The sequence below is a fragment of the Eleginops maclovinus genome, chromosome 3 (genome assembly GCF_036324505.1).
Source record: "Eleginops maclovinus isolate JMC-PN-2008 ecotype Puerto Natales chromosome 3, JC_Emac_rtc_rv5, whole genome shotgun sequence".
NCBI classification, from domain to species: Eukaryota; Metazoa; Chordata; class Actinopteri; order Perciformes; family Eleginopidae; genus Eleginops; species Eleginops maclovinus.
Genome location: NC_086351.1, coordinates 24,001,252 through 24,028,120, shown reverse-complemented (window position 1 = coordinate 24,028,120; position 26,869 = coordinate 24,001,252). Strand labels below are relative to the sequence as shown.

General features: G+C 40.9%; 2 protein-coding genes across 2 annotated transcripts; one reads left to right on the top strand and one right to left on the bottom strand.

The window, feature by feature from the left end:
• Positions 1 to 1,296: 1,296 nt before the first annotated feature.
• LOC134861723 (uncharacterized) lies at positions 1,297 to 11,060 on the bottom strand. The gene is made up of 9 exons (XM_063879148.1): positions 10,814 to 11,060; positions 7,587 to 8,170; positions 6,795 to 6,907; positions 5,577 to 5,680; positions 5,277 to 5,451; positions 5,078 to 5,186; positions 3,690 to 3,775; positions 3,443 to 3,513; positions 1,297 to 3,088 (listed from the first exon to the last, which is right to left on the bottom strand). The coding sequence occupies exons 1-9, from the start codon at positions 11,058 to 11,060 to the stop codon at positions 1,725 to 1,727; spliced, it is 2,853 nt and encodes a 950-aa protein (XP_063735218.1). The 3' UTR covers positions 1,297 to 1,724.
• Positions 10,778 to 26,373, top strand: LOC134861361 (protein Jumonji-like). The gene is made up of 8 exons (XM_063878537.1): positions 10,778 to 10,981; positions 12,691 to 12,820; positions 15,135 to 15,798; positions 16,766 to 16,892; positions 19,131 to 19,303; positions 20,565 to 20,714; positions 21,171 to 21,355; positions 22,559 to 26,373. The coding sequence occupies exons 2-8, from the start codon at positions 12,776 to 12,778 to the stop codon at positions 23,726 to 23,728; spliced, it is 2,514 nt and encodes an 837-aa protein (XP_063734607.1). The 5' UTR covers positions 10,778 to 10,981; positions 12,691 to 12,775; the 3' UTR covers positions 23,729 to 26,373.
• Positions 26,374 to 26,869: the final 496 nt, after the last annotated feature.

The following is a 26,869-nucleotide window of genomic DNA, read 5'->3' as shown; positions in this document are numbered from 1 at the left end:
CAAATGTTTTAGCATGTCCTGCAGGTGGTCACAGACAAACCATAACCTCCTGGGCTGAGTAATGTGGAATAACCAGAAACTGGACTTGGTCAAATGACCATTTGGGTCTGGTTTCAAAAGGAGGCTATCTCCATGGACCACCCTTTTAAAATCCCTAACTTTAAAGTCCAGAATTGACCTGCATGGGCACGGAGTGGGGGTATCTCCAACCAAGTCTTACATCAAAACGTGTCAACCAACATAATAATTTTAGATGCAAATCTAGGTTGGTATCTCCTCACCACCGCTACCTTACCTCCAGCAGAGCATCAACAGAACTGGGTGAAGCCGGTGTCTGCTGAGATATCAATCAGAGTATGTACTTCGCCATCTTACCCAAACAAGGACTGAGATGAGTCAATGATTGTCAGATAGGGCACAGTCAAACATTCAAGAACATAACTTCCTGTACCGAATGCCTACTTCATATCCAGAGAAACCATGACAAACTGCAGAGGAGATAGGAATTTCAAGGCTGACCTTTATCTCATTGTATAATCTAATTTCACAAAAACTCAAGCCCTGCAGATAATATGCAAGCTAGCATATAAAGTCAAGAAAATGTAGTTTTAAAATCTAGGGGTTTAACAATCTAACTGCAAATGTGTTATCTTTATAGCTGACATCCTTAACACTGAAAGAGTGTTCTGATTTTTTTTTAAACAGTTATATCATAGACTGTATTCAAAGCAAGACATGGACTGAGAAGTAACCAAGTATGTTCTTATAACTTATTATTGCATGTATTGTATGTGAAAGTAACACCAAAGATAGATTGGTTTGACGTTCACATCTGGTGGCCTGTGCATATTTTAGTTTTTTTAACTTTTCTTTTTTAGGCCTTGTCCGTAACCCTAAAGCTTTATCTTATTCTGTTAATACCAAACCTACTTAAACTTGAGTTTCACAATGAAGGTTTCTTTATGAAGATGTGTTCTTTATATCACCTGTGGACTTATACTTTTCCATTGCTACAATGCAGACTCTGAAGTCAAATATCCGAATGAGCCATTAACGTTGAACCTTGAATTCATCAGTTCTGGTCACCCTTCATACCATTTAAAGTATCTTTGTCCATTATTGCCAGTGATAATAAAGCAAGAACATTAAACAGGGTCAACATTTTGTACCTTCATTATTAATAATGCTTTTGTAGCCAAATGTAAAGGTAATGTTTTGGACATTTCTAAAAAATGTACAACAACCTAATGTCTTTGTGTTTTTACATGTATATATTCAATGAAAACAAGTCAAAGGTTGGTAAGGGCTTGGTCAGAGGAGTTTATTCATTATAAACATGTCCACATCATGGACAGGCAGCTGAACATTAGGTTCTCCTCCAGTCTTGGAAAGGTTTGTCTGAAAGTCTCTCCTGGTTCCATGTTCTCCATGTGAGCAGTGACAGCCGTTTATGGTCCTTGACATTTATTGAAAGGTTCCAATATTCCTACAATCACAGGAGGGTTGCAGCATTTGAAAGAAAGGGTTGTAAATTTAAATGACCACTAATGAGGAACAGCCTCATTTCCTGCTATGACCCCTGACCTTACCCCCATGCAAAGCACATACTTGCATACCTGTACAACACAATGTAATAAATACACCAGCACAGGATTTCATGTGCTGGTTTACCAGGTTTGATTCAGAGATGATTAAAACTCAAAAGTGAAATATTGTGTATATTCTTATGTAAACCACAGTGAACGAGTGGGAGAACTCTTCTGAGAATTAATCTCATTTTGATAGAAGTCATCCATCAGCTTCGGTCCCAACTCTTCTACCGGCCACTCCTCCACAAATCCCATGCTGTGCAGGCCCAGTGCTGGCTCCAGATCAGCCCACTCTGAATCAGCTGGCAGGCTGCTCACATAGCCCTGCAGGGCGGAGGAGACGCTCACCACAGCAGAGTGCCTGGAGCTGGCGTCATGCATTTCCTCTGAACTCACAGAACTGACACTGTGTGCTCTTGTAGTGGCATCAAAAAAGTCTCCTTCTTGCCATTGCGTATGTTCTGCTCCAGTGAAGTGACTCAGATGAAGAGTTTCATCTTCTTCAGCTCCAGAATCAAAATCAGGCTCACCGAGAGACCAGTCTACAAAGGTGGTGTCCCTGAAGCCATCTGGATGCTGCTCTGATTCTGACTCTCTGCTCTGGACACTGTGAAGCATATCATCATCAACTCCATATGCTCCTTCACTGCTAACAGCATCTTCTGCCTGGCCTTGTATCCCATCAGAAAGTTCTGACCAAAGGAGCGAGTCACTCTGATCTGCCTCCAGCTTGCTGACATTAAACAAACCTGGGGTGACTATTTCAAAGTCACCGGTGGTAGAGTGTGTCCCAACTGTCTCATATTCTCCAATTTCTGACTCCCAAAGAGAATCAGATCTGTTGGTTGCCCCAACAACAGTATCTGGGCTGAATCTCTGCACCCCAACAGCTGTATGTGCTGCACTATTAATGTTGGACCTGCAGCTCTTTGGATCACTATCAGCACAAAGCTCACTGGTAGGAAGTGCAGCTGTGGAAACATTTCCTGCAGAAGCAAGATTACTTGTGTCATTATAATCAATAGCAAAGCTGAAAGCTGTGGTAGGTGTAGCAGTGGTACCAGAAGCATCAGTGCTGATGCTGTCCCTGGACACCCCACTCACAGAAGCATGTTCGGTACTTGTGAACTCCTCTGGTGTACTCTGGTCAGACATGAGGTCCTCTGTAGAGAACTCTTTCAGCTTGATGTCTGTCTCATCCATCACCCCCTCCTCCATCTGTCCCTCCTCTCCGTTTCCCTGCTGAGTGACTACATCACTCGTCCTGAAATGTTCTGTCTCAGTAGTCTCCTCAGGACTGACTTCTTCTTCCTCCACTGTCTCCTGTGGAAGAGTTTGGACTTCCTTATGGTCATCATCTTTTTTCTCTTCCAGCTTCTCTTCTTGATCTCCCCAGTCTCTTGCCTCCTCTGCTTGATAAGATATCTCCTTCATCCTTGGTTTCACTTGACTTGTTTGTCTGATGAGGAAGCCTGGACTGCTGACTGGGTTCTTGAAAGCTGCATAGAGAAGCAGGAGAACATATAAAGCCAGAGATTAAACAGCAATACTGTCACTAAAAGACCCCAGCAACAAACGGTTCTGTCTGCTGCTTACTTGCACCATTTTATTTTATTTATATTCTGTTTCTTTTTGCACTATTCTTATTGTATTCCATCTTGTATATAATTATCTAGACTGGACCTGAAGATTTTCATTGCCATACATACATAAAACCTTTGAATCTCGATCATATATCGAGTTGAATCTATAATGCGAAATAATAAATTGTGTTATTTTTTCATTACATAATCACTGATGTGTTAACTTATCTTCAGTTATGTGATTTGGAGAAATTTGTTTCCAGAACTTACATTGGTGTATGTTGCTGCAGATGGAGTCACAGCAGGAGCACACTGAGGCTGCGGCCTGCAGCTCCTCCCACCTGCACACAAAAACATCAGTGCATTTAACACACGCACACGCACACGCACACACACTCATCCTACCACGGAATTCACACCAAGTACATTGCCACCGTGATTTACATTATGCAATGACAACTCTTATTTAACTGTGTTACACTTGAAGTGGTTTAAGTTAATACCGTTGGATGTTTACCTGCCAGCAGCCTGGTCAAAGCTGCAGGACTTTGAGGTGTAGGAAGTGTCGAGACCGACTGACATTGAACAGTGGAGGTACAGCACCTACAATCAGACACACAGCAGATTATAAAGCTCCTGCTGGGTTTATAGATCCACACGTTTAGTTAATATTTCTTGAAGGTATGTACTGCACAGCTTGCAGGATCCTTCCAGCACTTCTTCAATATCTTAGTCTTCAGCCTTAAGGATTCTGGTAGAAGGTTGCTCTAATGTAATTGTAAAATGACAATCATTGTTCATCTGTAAAATAACTCAAATCATTGTGACCTTTATGCACTATGATTTGAAAAGGTTCAAACCGCTGTGAGAAAGATTATTAGAACGTTACGAGTTCAAGCGATGAGATGCATTGGTCCGATGCATTCAGTACAAGTAGTCTCTCAGAGTCATGTAAAGAAAGTTCACGCCAACATACTGCAGGTGTGGTTTTGGAGTGTGTGCATCCTCCCTTAGGCCCCTGATCACACTCTTGGAAAGTGGGCTACACGCTAATAGCAATGTGAAGAGAAGAGTCGGTGACGCAAAACTATTTTTGGTGCTCATTAGAAAGTAGATATGGGAAGGTGAAGATAAGTGCCCTGACCCATGACAAAAATGGACAGACTGAAGGAAGCATTACACAGAGATCCTTCATTGCGAAGTATCAGCACACAAAGTATAATTCAGCATAAGGGGGTTCTAAAGCAGGCTTCATCAGCCAGCTCCACCCATCATGTTTGGACAACATTTTAAATCTTTTACACTACATTCATGGTAAAGGAGCAGTCGTTTCCTGACCAAATAACCATATGCTCTCATGTGCCAGTTCATTTTGTAGGGCCCCAAATGTTTTGGATTTAGACTTCATAACATTTTCTAAATATTATTCTGTGAAACCAACTATTTTCAACTATCTGTGTGTGTGTGTGTGTAGGTGGGGTGTTGTTTTACATATTACAGTTAACCAGACAAAAACGTGCATGCTATTCACTGGATGAACTGTATCTGGAAGCCATTTTCTTTTGCAAATAAATAACTTTTTTGCACATTCTTGCCCACGTCTGCACAGCCCTCCACTTTAAAATACAATTCACTTTAGTTTTCCAAATATTGCCATATTTTCATTGTCCTCTAGACATCAAATCAAATTCCTTGTATGTGTGAACGCAGGCCCGACCCTGACCAATGTGCCGCCCTAGGCAAGATTTTAGCTTACACCCCCCCCCCCCCCCCTTACGGGTGGTAGTGACGGGCCATGATTGGCCTGATTGATCTAATTTTCATGTTTCACTACATCAATTTTAACCTAGGTCAAAAGTATACTATCCTATCCCAAAGTCAGCAAAACACTGAAGTCGGTCTTACCTGTGAGACTTCTCTGAAGAGAAATGCATCCACAGAGAACCTCAGCACACTACCCCCTCCCAGCAGGAAGCGGGACCTGCTGCCCTCCCTCCTGCTGTCGGTCATGCAGCTGCATTAAATATTAAAGCACAAATCAATCAGGACATATAGAGTGACAAACAATGATTGTAAACTATCTGTGTTCTTACTAGAGACTCACCCATAGTTAGTAATGATCGCTAATCTGGGCACGCTGTGTGGGTCGCTGGAGCTTGTGGCATAGCAGGAGTCCACATAAAGCCTCTCCCCAGCTAACAGAGCTGCTGCCTGGGCAAGAATGTACACCGGCTCCCCTAAAAAGAACCAATGGCCTGGAGGGATGGGCGCTCCCTGGCCTACACACACGCACATGCACGCACGCACGCACACACAGTTCAATTCAGATATCTAAATTTAACATGTCATATTGTGCAAATAATAGCAAACACTTTTTTTTATTCTGTAGGTGTAGATGTCTTACCATTGCAGACAGTGAGGCTGTAGCTGAGTTTACTCCTGATGCTTTTCATTATGGTTGTGTGTTGAACTTGAGGTCTGAAACCAACTTGGTAAGAGTAATAAAACCTGAGACAGACAAAGACAATTTTAACATGAGAATATTCCACCAGATCACTGCAGAGGCAGATAAGTCACATTATACTCAAAAAGAGACAGGTGCTAACAGAACAAATCAGCAGGAACAATGCATGAAGGTTTAAACAACAACTATGTAAAATATGGACATGGTCTCTGAGACCCATACAGTAGGTTTTATGTAGTGTTTTGGGAAGCCTTAAATAGGGGTCACCATATTGGCAGTGTCACGTCTAACTCCTAAGCAAATAAAAACAATAATTGGGATTGGGTGGTGAAGGTGAGGCGCCCGAGGGACACAGCAGAACAGACAGCTAGTTACCTGAGACAGCACCCGCCGTGACTCAAAACTGCCACATCCCTCATAATGCATAACTTAAATCATTAATACAATCAAAATCAGATGAATGACATCAAAATTGACACATGTACAGTTGTCACAAAAGGGGAAAATAATGTAGAGCTCAAACTGTCTTTCGGGACCACTGATACCAGCTGCTAACAATGGCAATTCTCATGCAGTGGCTTAGGAGCCCTAACTTCATTCATAAATAAATATCTAATAGTAATACTGTGCCTTTCCTGGCATCAGACAAACTGTAACAAAGATTCCAGGTTTATCCAGTCAAATATTCATCAAGCCTATAGAGAAGAATTCCAGCAACACTACCAGAGTTGGCTTCACAAAATGAGTTAGTATAGGTAGGGCTGAATGATTTAAATTGCTATTTGTGCACTTATTGCAAGTCACTTTGGATATAAGCATCAGCCAAATGAAATGTGATGTACATGTAATGCAATTACTTTTTAAAGGATATTTTAAAATAAGCACAAACCAAAAAGTAGATTAGCAGATCCTGGTCCCATGCCAGCTTTTTTCACAGATATTATTTTCCAACTAGTCAGTTTAAGTTTGCTCCATTCAGGCTCAACAATCACTTCATGTTTAAATAAGGATTTAGGTGTCAGACATGTTATTCTCTTTGCGGTCCATAAAAGACACGTAGAAACCTCCTTATATCCTAAGACACATGAGCCTTGATGATTTACTGGGAGAGAGGATAAAACATACTTCTTTAAACGCTGTGGAAGGTCCTGAAGTTACCTGTTGTAATAGCAATAGATAGGAAGGTTGAGTGGTACGACTCTGATGACGTAGCCTTGCTTAGGTGGAGTATAGCACAGTGCATAGCTGTACACCAGCTGGCCACCAACAACCTGGGAGACAGGAATAAGACATTTTCAATAGGAATGAATTCCATCTACATTTAAAGCTATTTGAATCCTTCTACACCGTGTCTAATTCTGGTGCATAATGTTATTTAAAAATGCTACAGCCTCATCGGATGATTGAACAATATTATGAAAATGTTGTAGATAAGCTTTCCCATGTTAAAAACAAAGTCAATGATTGACTTGTGAAAACAGCAGGATAACTTTAGAATAATAAAAATGAAGCATTTACTTTAGTTTTGAAGCTGATGATGAAGCATATTATGATTTGCTGTCCTTCAACAATTCTTATGGCATTCTGCATCAGTGAGGTTTAACCATGAGGCAACCTCCAGGTCTGAAAAGTGAAGCTAAAGCAAAGTACAAGACATTCTACTGGTGGTAATGTTCCTGTAATGTTATGGCAAATTGTTGCTGTAATGTTTCATTAATGTTGAGGTTATGTTGCTGTAATTACTATAATTAATTAATTCTGTTAAATGATGTTGTACTATTATGATACTGTTGTGGTAATGTTGCAGCAATGTTAAAACCTGTTGAGTTAATGTTATGATAATGTTTCAAAAATGTTATTGTAATGTTTCATTAATGTTGAGGCAATGTTGTAAAGTTATGATAATGTTTCCCTAATGTTGAGGTAATGTTGCTGTTCAGGTATTCCCACCTGAGGCATTCCGCCGCACTCAGTCTGTCTGTGGTGAAAGTACAGAAAGCGGGGGGTGAATCTGCTGACTGGGCACGAGCCAAGTCGAAACAGCGATGGGTCGGTCCACGTGCGCAGGTGGAGGCGGTCGACGCGCACAGAGATATCATCGAAACCGCACCAGACCTGCACAGCGCGTGACCCCGTCCCTGAGACGCTGTGCTGTGGTCTCGCTTGCGGGAACAGCAACGCATTCAGTCCGCCGGGCAGCGGGCTCTTCTGAAAGACCGGACGAAACAGCTCGGGTGATACAAGTGGCCCCGGTGCATGCTGGAACATGGGCAGGTGGTAGAACGAAGGGCTCGTGGATTCATGCTGTATTGTCTGTATCGGATTTAGGCCTGCCACTTCCGACCATGTCGCGTGCTGAACCGGACCTCCTAGTGTACCACGAAACCAAATCCAAAGAAGCCACGCGAACACCGACATGATGCGGGAAAAGGAGCGCGTGCGGGAGTCCTGCGATGGGTGAGCCAGGTAGTTTGACCTCACTCTGAACTGCCCTTCATTATCACACCTGCTGCTGCTGATTGGATCACACACAGCTGGGTTACAATCACAATGTTATGTCTATACGATCTGTTTAAGATACTCACTAACGTTGTTTCATTGTTTTGAAAAAAAAACCACATTGGAATTCAATGCATCACGAGACCCTTTTGTAACACTCATGACAGCACTTACATGTTTTCTTTATCTCTCATGTTAAAGGCATATAAAATCCTCCACGTCTAACTAATGTCCATCCTACCATAGTTTACCATCTAGTAAGAATTTGAAAACATTATGCACAACATGAACAGGGGCCAGTGCCCATGTGACACAGAGTTTAGACCCACATGTGACCCCCTTCCAAAAGAATACATCTATGATAATGAAATTAATGTAAACTATAAAGTTTTCTTCAGTAATGTAATTTAATAAGTTAGTTACTGAAACAAATGTTGTGACTAAAACAAATCCCCCATAACAAAGTTTGGCTGCATAAATAATGTATTTATTATCCAAAACTTATTTGAATGTTCTGTAGCTTGGGCCAAAGTAAGAAAAAAATAATAATATGGTATGTGTAAACCTGTATACTTTGTAGTAAAATTGATTCTGAATCTGATTCTGAAAAACAAAGTCATTGACACACACTCTGTTACTAAATCAAACAATGATGGTATTTTATGCACTATGACTTTAAACTTTAAATGTTAAAAATATCCTTCTTCCTGCATTAAATGGGCCCCTCTTATTAAATAATTGGCCCCATCACGGCCCCCACAGTAAAATTAGTCTGGCACCCCCCCTAATTAAAGCACTATGCCTGGCAGGTGTCTTGTCATTTAAGGTTAACAATTACGCTGACAGATGAATGAAGTCTCACATTAAAATTCCATTTTCACTCCAGCAGCTGTGAAACGTATTCCTGAAAGATGCTTAATGTGCTACGTGTTTGGTTCATGCATGTTCTTTGCTGTAAGTTTTATTTAACAAAGCGTTAACCACTGGTCCTGGAACAGTGATAAATGTGTGAGTTTTTATACTCTAAATTTGTTTTTTTTTTACAAATATTTGTGTTGGCATTTCAAGAAAACAATGTAATTTGGTAGCAATACAGCCTCTTTCCCCCAACCTATGTCAGTATGTGCATCGATGCATTTATGCATTTAAGGTATCAGTCAGTCATTCTCAGGAGGATTTGCTTCTGTTTGTCTGGGCATTTATATTCAATAGTATGCCACTATCAAGTTAACAATGAACTGTTATATTAATGTTATTCTTCTTTCCAAAAACATGCAACCTAAAAAAATTAGATGACGAATGTATTATTCAATATTAAGACTAAATTGTAAATCCTTTTCTCCTCCCCAAAAAATAGTTTAGTGGGTGTTCCACCATGCTGCATGACAAGAGAATACTGAGTCCACAGAACTCTGTTTCTGTGCCTGTACGTCAACTCTAAAATAATGTTAGAAGTCAAACAACATATGAGCACAATACATGAATGAATATCTTTGTATATGACATTATGGTTAAGTGACCTCATCTTGTTAAACATGGGCTACAGTTCTCTTTCTTAAATAGCATTTAAATAATTGTATCAGAATGTATTGTTAACTAATTTGAATAGTTTTTCTCCCTTTATTTAAGAAAATATATACAGTATGTATATCAAACACTATATACACACAACACACTGACATCAGGGGTACACTGGTACATACACAGAATAAAAAAATTACACATATATATATATATATATATATATATATATATATATATATATATAAATAAGAATTAAAGAATTAAAGAAAGAAAAAGAAAGAAAATAGTTATAAAAACTAATATTTAGTATAATAATAAGCTTTTTTTTGTATAGCACTTTTCATGCATCAGGAGCAGCTTGAATTGCTTTAACAAGGCACACATCACAATTTAAAACAGCAAACAACAAAACAAAAAACTAAACATGATATAACAGTTTAACACTTTAAGAGACACATCAGTAAAGGATGTGGTAATAAAAAATAAAACACAATGAAATGGTGATCCCTCTCAGTCAGATAAAGGAAGACAAAATCATTAAACAAATTAAAATATAAATACCTAATAAATAAATGCAAGTATAATGCATAAATAAAAAAAAAACAAATCAGGGAAAAATAATAAAAACGTAATAATTAAGATCAAATTATTTAAACACCAACATAGAAGGGAATTTTCCTAATAAAATAGATAATAGTCAAAACCTATAAAATGAATAAAAACAATATAAAAATAACAAAATATTCAAGGAATAAAAGACCAAAGTGGGGTGTTGCTAATAAAAAAGCTAATTTTAAAAGATGTGTCTTTTACATTAGTGCAAAATAGAGTAATAGTTGTTGATACAATTCATTCGCCGGCAGCTGAGGCGCTGTACCGTAGTGAGAGAGTAGAGGCGCATCCTGAATCTGATCCCGGCTGCAGTTACTGTCTCGCTGGACTGTTCTGGTTCCGGTGCTACCGGGATCGAGTCACCGAAAGATGACAAACGTCCAGATTGGGCATTTGTTGAAACAGAAGGCAGATACTCGAAGCTAGTGTACCGATGAACTCGACCGATTTCCGGGTCACGTGGTGGACGCATAATCAGCCAACCACAGACTGTAATATAGCCTGCACCGACCGTATATGAAACAATACACGCGCACTCAAACCTAACCGAGGCTGGCCTTGGTTCGGATGACCGCAGTGGTGCTGCCTCCCTGAGCTCCACAGCCGTGCAGGTGCCGAGTCCGAGCGGCACACCGGGCCTAGCGGCTCTGAGAGTGGGGAAACGGCATGCCGGAGCCGGGGGATATATCTCATGTGATCCGTTGTGTCAGGTTCGTTAAAGAGTGTGAGAGGGTCCGTGTCCGTGAATCCCCTTATGGTGTCTATGTGCTCATGATGTAGGCCGATCATCCTGCTGGAGGTGTGTGATCGATGATTGTTAGATACTGCGTTGTTTAAGGGCCGATATGATCGTTAGTGCTCAGTGATGTACAGTCTCGTGAGGATTTTACACAGATAGTGGCCCGCTGTACCCTTTACTGTCTGTACTGACTGTTCTGTCTGTACTGAGACACAGCCTGTCTGATCTGGTTCTGTTCTGATGGGCTCACCCAGAGCTGCTTGTATGCAGGAACACCTGTTCTGTAAAGCTGCTGCAGGTGAATGGGCTTTCATTGTTTGACATTAGCTTGGTTACTAGAACTCCAGGGTCCCACTGTAGTTCTCATTGTTACACATCCTGACTGAAACACATTGCAGTGATAGATGCACACACATCAATCTAGTTTATATACAATAATCATCTTAAGGTTCTAAAGCAGTGCCCTTCCTATGTTCTTTAACAGAAAACACCTGCTGCCATAATTGTAAAGCTATAACTGTATATGATCACTTCAGCCAGAGGGGTGGTGTTAAGCTGAGAAGTATGCTTAAAAATGTAGGCTATGTGTGAAAACTAAGATGCTGTACAGCTCCATTCATCAGATTCCAGTCAGTGCACTGGAGCAAGACTTAAGGGCAGCTCCCAGTGTGAAGCAGCAGACCTTTATGGATGTGGCAGGTTGCTGCTGGACAGGTGTGTCCAGACCCCAGGCTTCATTAAAAGAGGACACTTACTAGTAAAGTGTATGTTTAGAAGCAATAAAACAATTTGCAATGATGTAGCTCTGTACTTTTAACAGAGGACAGCAGTTGGAGAGTAAAAGTTAATGCAACTAGTATCCAGAAAGATTCATTAATTCATTTTAAACATGAAAAGAGATGATCATTCATTTAAAGACACTCCTCTCCATCCCATGTAATTATACCCATTGTAAGAGTACAGTAGTGAAAGATCTGGGCACTATAATTGAAAGCAGCTGACTGTGTTAAGGAAGCTGAGCAGCTTGGATGTGGACAGAAGTACCCATTGTATAGTGCGCTCACAGTGCTAAAAGAGGCTTCACATACCTGTCCCACGCATTACTGCTAAAGGAGGCTTCACGTACCTGTCCCACGCAGTACTCGGCTGCTTAACAACCTGCATGTCTCTGAATCCTTAACCTATTCAAACAGGCACCCTGGTTGCCCATAATGATATTGTTTTCATGTTTTACTGATGAAACATGACCATAGTTTGCACATTGTATTTGTCTTGTGCCACATTTCTCAGAGGGTTGTTTTTTAACTGCAGTAACAACGTTGAATACATAAATTGAATTAATATGCAATCATTTATTATGTGTGGTTGAAATTTAGTTCAAGTTAGCTGATCAGGTTATAGCTAGATCATTTTTGATCTTTAAGTTTAAATTGTGGGGTAGTTTGTTGTGCATCTACATCATGTTTTCAGGCAATTGGATACACAATACTGTGTCTTAATTCAAACATGTTAATGAAATATTGAATGTCTTATTCAGAGCCAGTTAGGCTGTACTTGTTTGAAGCATGACATAAAACTCACCAGACAGAACATTGAATATTGAACAGAACAAGTTTTGGTTCTGCAGATGAACTTCATTCAAAACAATTGTTTAAATCTAACTTGACTCCTCTTTTCCAGGACAGAGCGTTGAAATTCAGAGTGAGTCAAAGGTAAACACAAAGGCTTTGGTGTTCCATGTGCCCGTTAGCGTCTTTTTGGCAAGATGAGTACAGACAGACCCAAACGGAACATCATCAAAAAGAAATATGTGAGTGAACTTTCTTTCCTCTTTATACCCATTGGCTATGAAAAGTATGCTCTATCTTCACCAGCTAATGTAATCAGGATGTTTTTAAATACCTATAAAAATAAATATATACTGAAATGTACAAAAAAAAGATAAAGATTAAGCTAAATAGCTGAGAAAAAACAACCATAAAATATACTGTCAACATTGTGAAGAGGCATCTTTGACAGCAGCTTAACACACTGCAGTGTTTCCCATCCTGCTATGCAGAACATGCTTCTGTTGAGACACTAGCTGTGCTCAGATCCTCAGAGTGTCAGCGTTTAAATGATGCATACACACCCAAACCTTGCCCATGTCATCTCTTGCACATGAAGTGGATTTTTTCTAACAAGACTGAGCTGTGTGCACCTCACAGATCAGTGTTTGTGTATAGTCATCATAGAGTGATATGAGAAGTAAGAGGTGATTGAAAAGTTCTTAAATCAACCCTTTATGGCATTTCATCTGTGATTGCTATTGAGCCTAAATCAAAATCTGTAGTTTTCCTTTGAAATATCTGTATTAACCAAGTGAATTTGAACATCACAAGAAAGACAGTGATACAACATAATGCTCACACGTAAAAAACTAAACACAACAATAAATTAAGGGGGGGGGTTATAGTGTATTTTTTGTATGCATGTGTTCCCGTTTTACACAAACCATAACTATAGGAACACATGCGTGCACATGGGCTTGCATCAGAACATTTGGTCTTGCATCTGTACATGATTTACTCCATGATAAAATATACTTTTTATTTTCTCTATTTTATTTAACTTTTCCCCTGTTCCAAATGGATCCTTTATATTAGACCCATGATCCTGCCATCAGGCTTTAACATTGTGGCCCAGATTGAACGCCATGGTTACAAAAATGTTTGTTATTTTTTGTTTGTGTGTTTTTTTACAAAGATCCAGGTAAAAAAAAAAAGGTTAAGTCCAGGAATACCCTTATTGTTTCCCATAACCTGTTATCTCCCCTATCAAATTCTGAAACCAAGGATGCTGCTTCTTCCATGCTTAAAAGCATCGGAAAGTTCTCCAGACCTTTATTTAAGTCGAAACAGTTGGGCTTTGTCCTGTAAACTTAACAATTATTCAGATTGAAATGTGACCACATGGTGGTACAGGAGGGCCCTCTAGTGGACAGCCTATTGAATGAACAGGTTATTTTTTAAGTGACCTCAAACATATCTTTGGCATTCCTGAACAGCTATTTACAGTTATTTATCATGAAGAACAAGCAGTCTACCCTCACATGGAAATGAGTGTCGGTGTTGGTTTCTAGATGAACAACGCAGTTAGAAAGGAGGTTTGCCTTGGACTCCCTATCTAAGGCACACAGAAGCCCTCCCCAGGGATGCTGGTTATATTTGCAGGGATCGACCACAAATATAAACTCTGTACATCCTGTAGTCCTTTACCTTTTTATTTTTAGTGAATTGAAATGTATTTATTCAGGATAAACCCCCTTGAGATGGGACATTTCGTTTTAAGGGGGTCCTAACATATAATACAAACAGTAAGACCGTAATAAAAAAATGACAAAGAGCCCACTACACTTACAACACAAAAATGAGGGATTAAGAATTCAGACATACCCACAATATAGCCACAGTGAGGTCTTGAACAAATACATTTGCCAAACAATAAAATATATTAGAAAATCTGTGTTTTGTAAGTGTTAAATCATCGATAACATGTACAGTTCACCTCAAAATAAGAAGACAAAGCATTTTTAAACATTTGAAAGGACGTCAAGCATTGTATGTTTGCTGGTAAATGATTCCAATCTGAAGGAGCTTCAAACATAAATGATCTGGTACCAAATGCTTTGGATACTGAGGAGTGGAATAGAAGTATTGTGTAGGCTAGTGCCTCAAATGAATCAGAATTGGACCTTTATTAGTCCCACAGCGGGGACAAGAGGCAAAACGAAAGCATGCAATAAGACAGAATAAGCTAACATATTAGTATATACAAGAAAAGCATTAGTTAAACTAGAATAAAATAGGTAAGTAAGAACACATCCATGGCTAACAAATGATGAGCAGCATTTTCAGAACCTAGTGACATATGTAATGAAAGGTGTTGAGACATTATGATTGATGGTGATTATGCTTCAGTATTTCAAGAAAAGTGTCTCGATATTTAGAGGACTATGGTACCAATAACAGTGGCAGATTTTCAGATCTTTTAAATGTGTACTTTTCATTTTGGCCTTTCCCTGTGGACAATCATTATTATTGTGTTCTGTTTTTGATAATGTTTGTGTCCATGACTTCCTGCAGGACATCAGTGACGGGATGCCGTGGTGTGAAGAACGTCTCGTCCGCAAAGTCCTCTTCCTCTCCCTCAGGGAATTCAGAGACACACACCGTGCCACACAAAAACACTCACACATACACACACGTGCGCACAAGCACACAACTAAAAATACTCTCCTACATGCTCAGCGAAAGACACGGACACTGCCAAAAACACACAAGCAGAAAAACACACGCACAAGACAGAGTGTGCACACGCCACGACAAAGACCACCCAACACACACACAGAGAAAAAGACACAAAATATGCATATTTCAAAACCCCCTCATGGAGACTCCAACAAAGGGCGAAAAAATGACTTGCCTCAGGACTCAAGCACACAAAGAAATAAATGTACGTCTACACTACAGAACATGCAAACACAATCACCGAAAATGATACACACTGTGCAGCATACACTTCTGCAAGAAAATACACACACACTCCAGAGGAATTCTGTATCCACCAGGACACTACGCTCACATAAAACACAGAAAACACTGCCTCTGCTCAACTCAAAACACGCAGGAAGTGCAAAACACACACTTGTTGTTCAGCACAAACACTCAGTGAAGAACACACAGACGCTGCTGAAAGCTGCTGTCCACCCCAGGATGCTGCGCTCACACACCCCCACACGCCTCAGGGGTCAGTACACTCTTCTTCTCTTCAAGTCACAGCTTTTCATTTAGTAGCACCAAAAATAATGTCAGAACATCTTTAAAGATGATTCCATTTCGTTACCCAGTTTGTCCATCAGTAAGAGTAGCATGTGGAGGTCAGACTGAAGGGGAATGTTACCCAGAATCCCTGACTGCTCAGGAACGCTGCATGCAGGCTACAGTGATCAGACTACGTCCAAGCTGAGGCAGGAAATGTGCCTGGAATTTGTGATGGAGTGTTCTTTTCTAATTATTGTGTTCACCTTCAGTTGGGACCTTGTCTTATCGTCTGAATGCTTTTTTTCCCAGCTGCAACATGTATTCTGAGCAGATGGACTGTTTTGATTTATTTGAAGTATCATTGACATTTATTTTTATTATTCGTACCATGTGTTAGGGAATATTTTGCTTAGGTGTTTCTGACTGAGCACAAGCTGACATGAGATGACGTCTAGAAGCCCTTCTTATCTGGAACGCAGGTTCCCTGGCGCACATTCATTTCCCATGTGCGACAGCTTTAGTTAGATTTAGGATCCATATTTGTTTAGTCTGGGGACTGAGGAATGTTGATTGTCCATTCGGATCTAGTTCGAACCTCGAATTGTAGTAGAGATCTTCAGAATTGGTCGGGCAAACGCTCTTTCAATGTCAAATGTCTTGTCAATTCTCCGGCCGTTAACTTCATAATGAACCTTCAGTGTTTGCCATCAAAGTTCCAGCTCTCCCGTGTCTCTCTGAGTTTCGTCTCCATTGCTACAGAAGTTTCCATCACACCACGTTTTAGCTGCATTTCATATTTCCTGCCCCACCACACATTGCATTGTGTTTTTATAATAATTCCTAGTACAAAATGTACAGACTTTTTTGTTTAGCTTTATTTATTATACCATCGTAGTGTTTGATGATTTCTAACTAAGGAAGTGCCTAATGTAATTTCTTCCTGTTGCCTTCAGGCTCCATGGTTAACGGCACAATCAGCCGTTGTCAGTCCCTCCTGTCGGCCCGCTGGAGCCTCTCCCTGCCGACGCAGCGCCGCCCGGCCAGCCTCCACCGTCACAGGGACGACCCCTCCAGCAAGAGGTAAGCTGCAGGGTCATCACTGTGTGTGTTGCATGTGCAGGTTCATGACTCGCCTATATAACAGTCTTAACATCAATAACAGCCTAACATTTAGAGCATGATGAAAAAACTGCAGAAACAAATTGGTAAGATGAATAATGAACAGCAACACATTTTTTTTAAAGAACAGAAGGCGCTAGCTACATTTGACATCCCTTGTTAAAAATGTATTTAGGTTTTTATGAAAAATTGATTTTTAGTTTGACATCATTTGGGGGTTTTTGTTTGAAAAATAACAGAAATGTTTCAATTTTCAGTCGTATGTCTTCAATGTAATTTTTGGGAAAACGATTGTATCGTGATCACATTGTATTGGTTGTTGAGACATGTTCATTCATTCACTTCTTAAAAGTTTAATAATCCTATCTTTGGACAAACTCAGGAACATGTCCACATTTTTATAATCAAAACATTTCCCACCTTCTTTTTCCCTTTTTTGAAAAGGATGGAATTTTCTGTATTGTGTTTACAAATGACTCTTTTTAGTTAGATGAATGCCAGTAATTGATACTTCTTCTCATCATTCAACGTTTCAACTCAAAAGTCATATCTATGTACTTCATATATATACAGTGGGGAGAACCTGTATTTGATACACTGCCGATTTTGCAGGTTCTCCCACTACAAAGCATGTAGAAGTCTGTAATTGTTATCATAGGTACACTTCAACTGTGAAAGACGGAATCTAAAATCCAGAAAATCACATTGTATGATTTTTAAATAATTAATTTCCATTTTATTGCATGAAATAAGTATTTGATACATCAGAAAACAGAACTTAATATCTGGTACAGAAACCTTTGTTTAGAATTACAGAGATCAGACGTTTCCTGTAGTTCTTGACCAGGTTTGCACACACTGCAGCAGGGATTTTGGCCTACTCCTCCATACGGATCTTCTCCGGATCCTTCAGGTTTTGGGGCTGTCGCTGGGCAATACGGACTTTCAGCTCCCTCCAAAAATGTTCTATTGGGTTCAGGTCTGGAGACTGGCTATGCCACTCCTGGACCTGGAGATGCTTCTTACGGAGCCACTCCTTAGTTGCCCTGGCTGTGTGTTTCGGGTCGTTGTCATGCTGGAAGACCCAGCCACGAGCCAGCTTCACTGCTGTCACTGAGGGAAGGAGGTTGTTGGCCAAGATCTCGCGATACATGGCCTGATCAATCCTCCCCTCAATACGGTGCAGTCGTCCTGTCCCCTTTGCAGAAAAGCATCCCCAAAGAATGATGTTTCCACCTCCATGCTTCACGGTTCGGATGGTGTTCTTGGGGTTGTACTCATCCTTGTTCTTCCTCCAAACACGACAAGTGGAGTTTAGACCAAAAAGCTCTATTTTTGTCTCATCAGACCGCATGACCTTCTCCCATTCCTCCTCTGGATCATCCAGATGGTCAGTGGCAATCTTGAGACGGGCCAGGACATGCGCTGGCTTGAGCAGGGGGACCTTGTGTTCGCTGCAGGATTTTAATCCATGACGGCGTAGTGTGTTACTAATGGTTTTCTTTGAGACTGTGGTCCCAGCTCTCTTCAGGTCATTGACCAGGTCCTGTCGTGTAGTTCTGGGCTGATCCCTCACCTTCCTCATGATCATTGATGCCCCACGAGGTGAAATCTTGCATGGAGCCCCAGACCGAGGGAGATTGACCGTCATCTTAAACTTCTTCCATTTTCTAATAATTGCGCCAACAGTTGTTGGCTTCTCACCGAGCTGCTTGCCTATTGTCCTGTAGCCCATCCCAGCCTTGTGCAGGTCTACAATTTTATCCCTGATGTCCTTACACAGCTCTCTGGTCTTGGCCATTGTGGAGAGGTTGGAGTCTGTTTGATCGAGTGTGTGGACAGGTCTCTTTTATACAGGTAACGAGTTCAAACAGGTGCAGTTAATACAAGTAATGAGTAGAGAACAGGAGGGCTTCTTAAAGAAAAACCTACAGGTCTGTGAGAGCCGGAATTCTTACTGGTTGGTAGGTGATCAAATACTTATGTCATGCAATAAAATGCAAATTAATTATTTAAAAATCATACAATGGGATTTTCTGGATTTTTCTGGAGTACCTATGATAAAAATTATAGACCTCTACATGCTTTGTAAGTGGGAAAACCTGCAAGATCGGCAGTGTATCAACTGTATATATATATATATATATATATATATACAGTATATAGTTTTTATGATGCTTTCCATTGTCATGTGTGCAGACCACGGCTGCAGGCGCAGAGGAAGTTTGCTCAGTCCCCTCCCAGCTCTCCAGGGCCGCCAGCGATGATGTCATCAGCACGAGGTGACCACACCAACAATCTGGCGGTGGTCACCTGTCTGACGAGGAAGCGACCCAAGACCGAGGACTTCCTGTCCTTTCTCTGTCTGAGAGGTAAGCTACATTGAGTGGACGTCAACCCTGCTGCCAACCCTGGCTTTATTCCCCCAAAAATGTTGTATTAGATTCTGCATCGTTGCAGGACTAAGCTCTTTGGAGTCAAATGTGATTGCTGCACCACTTCTATTTTTTGTGTGTAAATCAAACCCATATATTCTGTCTTGTAAAACCTTTCTTCTAAGCAGGACCTCATGTAGCTGGGTTCATGGTATGGTCAATTGGCAGTCTCACATCCTTTTTCAAAGACCACTGTACAATTCTACGCACTAAGCGCAGTCTAGTGAGTGAGGATTCCTGCTCACCCAGTTCAAGAAGAACAGAAGGAGGTGAGGGTTTGTGGAAACCAACAAGTTTTACCTTAGTGTCCTTAGCTTTATGATGACAACCATAAGACACTCCAGCCACAGCACACTGTGTGTTATAGAAATACGGCTCTGTGGCTTTCACACCCCTCCTCCAGGAACCAGCCTGCTGGAAGAGATCAGAACCAGGCTAACATTATGCTTTTATTATCTGACTGATCACCTGATTCTGCTCAGCTGTCTGTCTACAGCTTGATCGCTCCCATCTCTTCAGCAACATTCATGATAACGTTTGGGGTATTCATGTTGTATGTCGTAGAACAATACAAAACAAATGGTACCACTTTACAATAAGACTACCCTTATAAAGGATTCATAAAGGGTTTATAATTAGGTTGTAAACACTTCATTTATCACTAAACCATTTATAAACCAGTTCTAACATAGTTTTCACACATCAACACAGGCTCACTATTTGGCAAGATGACTAAGCCTTATATTGGCTACCTAGCTTACTTTGTCTTCTTCATCAGCCAGCATCCTTGGTATCTTTGTCTCTTGTCTTATAAAAGCTTATTAATGATTTATAAAGTGTTCACAAGCTAATTAATGAATGAATTACAAAAAAATCCTAAACCCTTTATAGGGGAAGTCTTATTGTAAAGTGGTACCAAAAAAATAAACATTTACTTTGAGACAAGGGAACAGTAAGTGCAAAATAGCTGAGTAATTACTGTGATTTAGGCCGCACTATATAAACCATAGGTAGTGGCCTGAACTGTGGTTGGTCTGTTAATGCACATGATATCATTTACCATACTGTGTATACTGTGTTACTAATGCTGAACAAAAAGCACAAACCCTGGTGATAGGTAACCAAAGACACATTTCTTTGTGGCAGACATACTGTATCTCCTCCAGCATCAATAAAGGCGTTTCCTCTTTCATTTCAGGTTCAGCAGCGTTGCCTAGCAACATGGCCTTCCTAGCAAGTGGACAAGCGAAGGAGCCAGCTGGCACTCAGCATGTTACTTCCTGTCTCTCAACCAATCACAGGACTGCAGCGCAGGGGAAGAACTTGAGCATCTTCAGCAGAACAACAGGTACTCCTCCTCTCAGCGCCAGTATGCTGCTTGTGTTTCTGAAATACACACACATCAGCCTCTGTACGTGTGGCTTTGAATGTCAGTAATGAGTGTGCATAACCATGACATGACACCCGTCAAGCACATTAACACAGAGGAGTCTTCATGAAAGTTTATGATCATTGTCATCAATTAACTCCAGGCCCATTAAAAGTGACACCCTAACCAAATAACAGAAGACGTAAACATTCATATAGACTCATGGTGTTACACAGCTGTGAGTAAAAGTGTAGGTTGAGGAATCTCATCGTGTGTGTGTGTGTGTGTGTGTGTGTGTGTGTGTGTGTGTGTGTGTGTGTGTGTGTGTGTGTGTGTGTGTGTGTGTGTGTGTGTGTGTGTGTGTGTGTGTGTGTGTGTGTGTGTGTGTGTGTGTGTGTGTGTGTGTGTGTGTGTGTGTGTGTTGCTGTTCCACAGTGCAGCGTGACTCTCGCTCTCCGAGGGGGGGGCCTGCTGGCTCTGCAGCAGGGGGCTCCTTCTGCCCTCTGAGCGCCCGGGCACAGAGGAGGCGGGAGAGAGAGAGGAGGAGTAGAGAGGGGGGATCTGAGAGACACCTGCTGAGACCCCGGCAGCTCCCCCTGCAGGTCAGGAGGACGGACCAGGTCTGAACATCTTTCTACATGCTGCTCTGTCTAAAGCTGTCCAAGCTGACCCCAGCGCTGTCTATATAGGGTGACCAAGTGCCAACAAGCCACATGTGGGACAAAGAGTGTTTTTGTGTGGGACAATGCGGGAAATGTTACTGTGATGCTAAGTAGTTTAGATTTCAATATAATGTCCATCAAACCCTAAAAAATAAACATTTCTATTGAAACTATAGCCGCCCTATTAATATTATTTACTATAGTTTGATTTGTTTCCACAAACCATGCGAGTAAAAAGCTTAAAAATATTTAGCTTTAATTGTTTTCCCAACAATCGTCCACATAATATTTCTTTGTGATCACCGAGTGTGGAAAATGGCAAAAAACATCACACACAAATCTGTGGGAACCACACTCCCCCGGCCACACCCACAACTAAATACATGTTTTGATGATTGATTGACATCTGACACAGCTAATGGTGTTAGCTGTCTTTTGCTTTCTAGACCACCATTGGATAAAAGCCAAGTTTTTACTTTCTGAGCGACTATCAATCAAATGCAAAACAATGTCTCAAATTGTGGGACACGGTAAAAATGATAAAAATGCTGTGCTCTCCACAAAGGGACACCTGGTCACCCTATGTGTATATAGTAGTCTGCTTCAAATACTAGAAGTGGTACCATGTGGAGTCTAAAGTTCACTGTAGATGGAGAAGAAGTTTATATAATCGGAGATAAAGAGAGCTAGAGAAAAGTTATTTTCTTCCATCAGGAGAGCTGGCCAATCCCAGCGTGGGTTTGGGGGGATTATTGGATGTTCTGTTTCATAAAGCTTCAGAAATGATCTGACAGAGCCCCCCAAATAAGACATGACAAAGGAGTATGGGGGGGTTCTGAAGCTATTTCAAGATCTGATCTGAAGAAGAATACCAGCAGCTCATGTCGTGGCCACTTCTGATCATATCTTCATTAATGTCTGCCTTTTACTGAATCCCGGTACGCAGGCTGTGTGTGCTGCTGTGTCTCTGGGCTCACAGCTGATATCATTATTCCCAAACCTTAACATCGCCATCATGCGCCCTTTTATCTTGATCTTTTAAATGTCATTTGAAAATGGCAGCTTACATGTCGTATGTGTCTTGGGCCAACGGTGTGACCTGCCTCTGCCTCTTTTTGGATACAAGTGTCAGCTAAATGAAATGCTTTCTTTCTATTGCAGGTTTCCGTGGTGACCGGACTCTCTGAACAAAGAGCTTCCTGTGTCAGGTCGGTTCCCATCTTGAAGCCAAGCATAGGGGGGGCCAGCAGACGCTCCCCCAGGCCCTCCACAAGGCCTAGCAATACCTGCAAACCCAGACTCCAGGAAGCCAACAACAAACACCTCACCCGGCGCAGCAAACACCAGCTGCTTCGCAACCAGCGCCTTCCTCCACCCCCCCGCACCGCCTCAGACCAATCCAGCCACCCAAAGCCCTTCAGCAGTGTGCAGAACTCAGGAAGACATCCCAGCAGGACTCATAACCCGGTGACTAATGGCTCAGTGAACAGAGCGCTCAGTGAGAACCCTGCGGTTCTGAGGTCGTCCAGGAGAAGGAGAGGCCTACCCCCCGACACCAGCCCGACCCCTCCAAACAACAAGAACTCAAAGAAGGGCAGGACAGTGCAGTGCAGCCATGCTGATGTCCCAGAGGAGAGGGACTGCCATGTTGAGGAGATCCCTCAGAGGGAGGCCAGCTGTGATGCAGATGTGAGAGAGGAGTCTGTATGTCACATTAGTGAAATCACTGAAGACCTTCCACAGGACACATGTGGCCATGTTGGAGAGATGACAGTAGAGAGGGGTTGTGGTGTTAGTGAAGACAATCATGTTGAAAGTCTGTCCGCCGTCTGTTCTCAAGAAGATAACCTTTCCAACATGATCGCAAACTCTGAGCTGGGCCCCGTCAGTGAGGTCATCAGCAGACACGTGAGAGACAGAAGGCTCCAGAGAAATCAGACAGTCCCCAGGCCAATGACCAAGACTGCTGATTCCAGGACGAGGACTAATGTAACTAAAGCTGCTATGAACTCATTGACTTCTACACACACACACAGTAACCCACCAGCCAGTGTTTCTGCCAAGCACACTGCTAAGGGCCCTAATACATGTACTAGCAAGGGCACAACCAAGTGTACTTCACCAGCCAGCAGATGCGCCACAATCCTGAATTCCAAAGGTGCTGTAAAAGACTCTTCCAAGGGTACCACAGAGGACTCGTCCAAGGACTGTTCAGCTGTCAGTAGCTATTCCAACACTTCCAGGAGCTCTGCAAAGGGGCCCACCCACACCAAGTCTACTACCTCAGCCATTAAGACTAGAAGCAGCCCTAGAATCCTCCAGAAGCACTAACAAACATCTGATTAACTATATTCAGAAATTGATGATTAGATTATGATCTAAAAAACATTGGATACTGTAATGTACTGGTTCTATCAACACTGCATGGTCATGGTTTTGGGGTGGTTGGGTAGTGAAAATGTACTGTTCACTACACATGTCAATAACTTTGGGATCATTTTAATTCTTTAAAAGTTCGGACTGTGAGGCTCATGAACACCTTCCGTTTGGCGCAGACTGGTCAGTAAGAGGAGATGTCTATAAGGGAGTAAAGACAGACTTCCCGTACACCGTCCTTTACTTGCATTCAACTTTATGTAACAAAACAATGTTTCCAACCTTAGATCTTCATGAGGAAACGCTTTAAGGTGAGGTTTTACCTGAGAAAGATCTTATAACAAACTTATTTCTTAATGAAGTAAATAACAATTTAAAAGACAGTGTGTCCAACAATTTTCACAGTCTAATGGCAGACAAGTTGTGTAAGGGATTGTACAGATACTGCCCTGCTGAACCTGAAATGATAGCTTGATATTTTTGTATACATTACATGGAAAAGCACATAGTTAAACAGGAGTGGGCTGTGCAGTTTGTCTGCCATTTCATTCAGCAGGAATAATCTGTTCAGGACTGTTTGGATTCTGAGGTGTCCTTTACGCTGGGGACATGTCCCCCCCAAATGGCATTCACCCTGTAGGATAAATGACTGGCCCACAGACATCATGGGTATTGATACTGAAATGTCAGCAGGTTTCAGGATGACATCAGGTGCTTTAGGTGCTATTAGCTTCCCATAAGCTGATTTTGGGAGGTTAAATCAAATAGAGCTCAAATGTTATGGCTTTATTAACTAATGTTTCACTTGACCTCACAGTAAAGCCCCTGTGTGTGTGTAGGATCAACATATTACACCTGTTTAAGTGACTCCAAAATAAAAATGATAAAAGAAACAGGAGATGCCTATCTGTTTCTGTTTTTACAACATATACTGGCCATCTAAATAATTGCTAAGTTGGACAATAACAGGGAAAGTACCTGTATAAGTGTTCGTAGGGGGTTCATAATACTTTGTCCATATGATATGTTTATGATTTAAAATCTTTAAAGTAAAAGTTTGTTAATTTATCTTCAGCACATAGTAAACTGAGTTTGCTTAAAGGCATAGTCAGTTTCATGTTATAACCCCTCTCAGCTGTGGAAGAAAACACAAACAGACATTATGTTAAAGACGTGCAGAAAACTGCATTCATCATGACTTCAAAGGACATTGATTTTTCAATGAAGTGAAAGCTCTTTATGTCAATGTGAAACATTGCTCCAAGGTTGTCAAACACTAGGCCATAAAGCATTAAACTAATTCTATACTACATTTTTTTTGTACACCAAAACATACCATGTTTGTTGAAGTTACTAATTATTAATAACTTAATGATGGAAATGCCTTATTCCAGACTGTTTGCTATTAACAGCTTTTAGTGTCAGGAATTTTGTCCTGGTTGGTATTTTAAGAGTATCCCTTCTCTCCATTCTAGGCGTTTGTAGAAACACAACTTCATTACAGACAATCTTCTAGCAGGTTGATCCTGTATGACTGGAGTATTCTCACTAACGCATTCTACCAATGTTTATATATCATGCTTTTTCTCTACAGCTTTGGAGCTTGCTCCTTTGACCAGTGGGAGAGTTCTCACACTGACAAACAAATGGAGTCATGTCTTTGTTCCTGAACATGGATTTTGTTGATCTCATTATAGTTAATGCAATATATTTTTGAAGTTGTCAGTTGTTTATTGTGTATTCATGAAGTTTAAGTAAGGAGAGCAAACTCTTTCAACCCCAAGGGATTAAGACGTGAACAACTAAAATGTGTGCAGCCACATAACACTAACTGTACAAACACTGTAAATGTGAATCATTTAAATGGAATTTGCAATAAATTCTTTTTGCATATTTATCTGAAGGATTGATTTACCTTCCAGTGGATCTTCTCAGGATATCATAATTCCTTCTGCAAAACCTACAATTTCAAGTGTTCTAATTTGTAATTCAGATAATGGGTTAGGCTGATAAAAGCACATGTGATCTCATACATTTTTTGTCAAAGTGAAACACCCCATTTTCCACAACTGGATAGTAAGACTTTGATTTTATGTTATTTCCTTTTAGAAAAAAACATTAAATCTATTACAAAGAACAGAAGGACTGTATTACTCGTTGTCAAAATGTTGAACAGGTTTGTTCCTTTAAACGTGTCTTTACTCACACTTTTTGACACTCATGTGCATAACACATACCAGAGGTGGGACCAAGTCATTGTTTTGCAAGTCACAAGTTAGTCTCAAGTCTTTGCTTTCAAGTCCCAAGTCAAGACCGACAAGTCTCAAGTCAAGTCCCAAGTCTTACCGTTTGAGTTTCAAGTCCTTTCGAGTCCTTTTAACAACGGAGAAATAATATTTACACAAATCATGTATGCTTTTAAGATCTGTATATATTTATCAAACCAAGAACATTGTTCACACACATTTGAAATAAACAAAGGCAAATGTAATTTCCACAGAAAGTGCTGACATTGTATTTCCATTGCTTACTGCACTATAACTGTCTCAAAGGATCCTCATTTTTGCAAAACACTCTTCACCTTAAAACTTAAATCTAGCCTTGAACTAAAAAACATGTCTCCACCTTCAAACAGGTATTTGGAGGATCACAAAAACAGTTGAATGTAACGTTTCCAAATGTGTTACCACTTTATAAAAAACATTTTCAGTCTTTTTAACTCATTTCAAAACCCAAGTGTAACCTTAACCTTTCCAAACATGTCACCACTTTATACAAGATATCCTCACTCCCAAAAAAGTGTGTGTGTGTGTGTGTGTGTGTGTGTGTGTCTGGAAGGGGACTAGATGTGAAGTGTGAACAGAGTTGTGCTTTTCTATGTCAGGGCCCTATGCTGCATTGCATTTGCAAAAGATCAAATTGGCCAAAAGTCTGTCAGTCATTTGTGCACGATGGGGAAGCAGTATGATGCCACCATGGCTGAAAACTCGCTCCACTGGAGCACTAGAGGCAGGCACTGCCAAGACTCTGGTGGCCACTCGGAAGAGTGAAGGAAGAGACTTCATGTTCAGTGCCCAGATCAAAAGGGCGTTCTGT

Excerpts from the sequence above, each read along its gene's own strand:
- LOC134861723 (XM_063879148.1), bottom strand. The coding sequence starts at position 11,060 with ATGATCGGCCTACATCATGAGCACATAGACACCATAAGGGGATTCACG. Across the intron at positions 3,776-5,077 it reads TCTTCAGAGAAGTCTCACAG|GTGCTGTACCTCCACTGTTC; the intron begins GTAAGACCGACT and ends GTCTGATTGTAG. Across the intron at positions 3,089-3,442 it reads CTGCAGCAACATACACCAAT|CTTTCAAGAACCCAGTCAGC; the intron begins GTAAGTTCTGGA and ends TTCTCTATGCAG.
- LOC134861361 (XM_063878537.1), top strand. The coding sequence starts at position 12,776 with ATGAGTACAGACAGACCCAAACGGAACATCATCAAAAAGAAATAT. Across the intron at positions 16,893-19,130 it reads GACGACCCCTCCAGCAAGAG|ACCACGGCTGCAGGCGCAGA; the intron begins GTAAGCTGCAGG and ends TCATGTGTGCAG. Across the intron at positions 19,304-20,564 it reads GTCCTTTCTCTGTCTGAGAG|GTTCAGCAGCGTTGCCTAGC; the intron begins GTAAGCTACATT and ends CTTTCATTTCAG.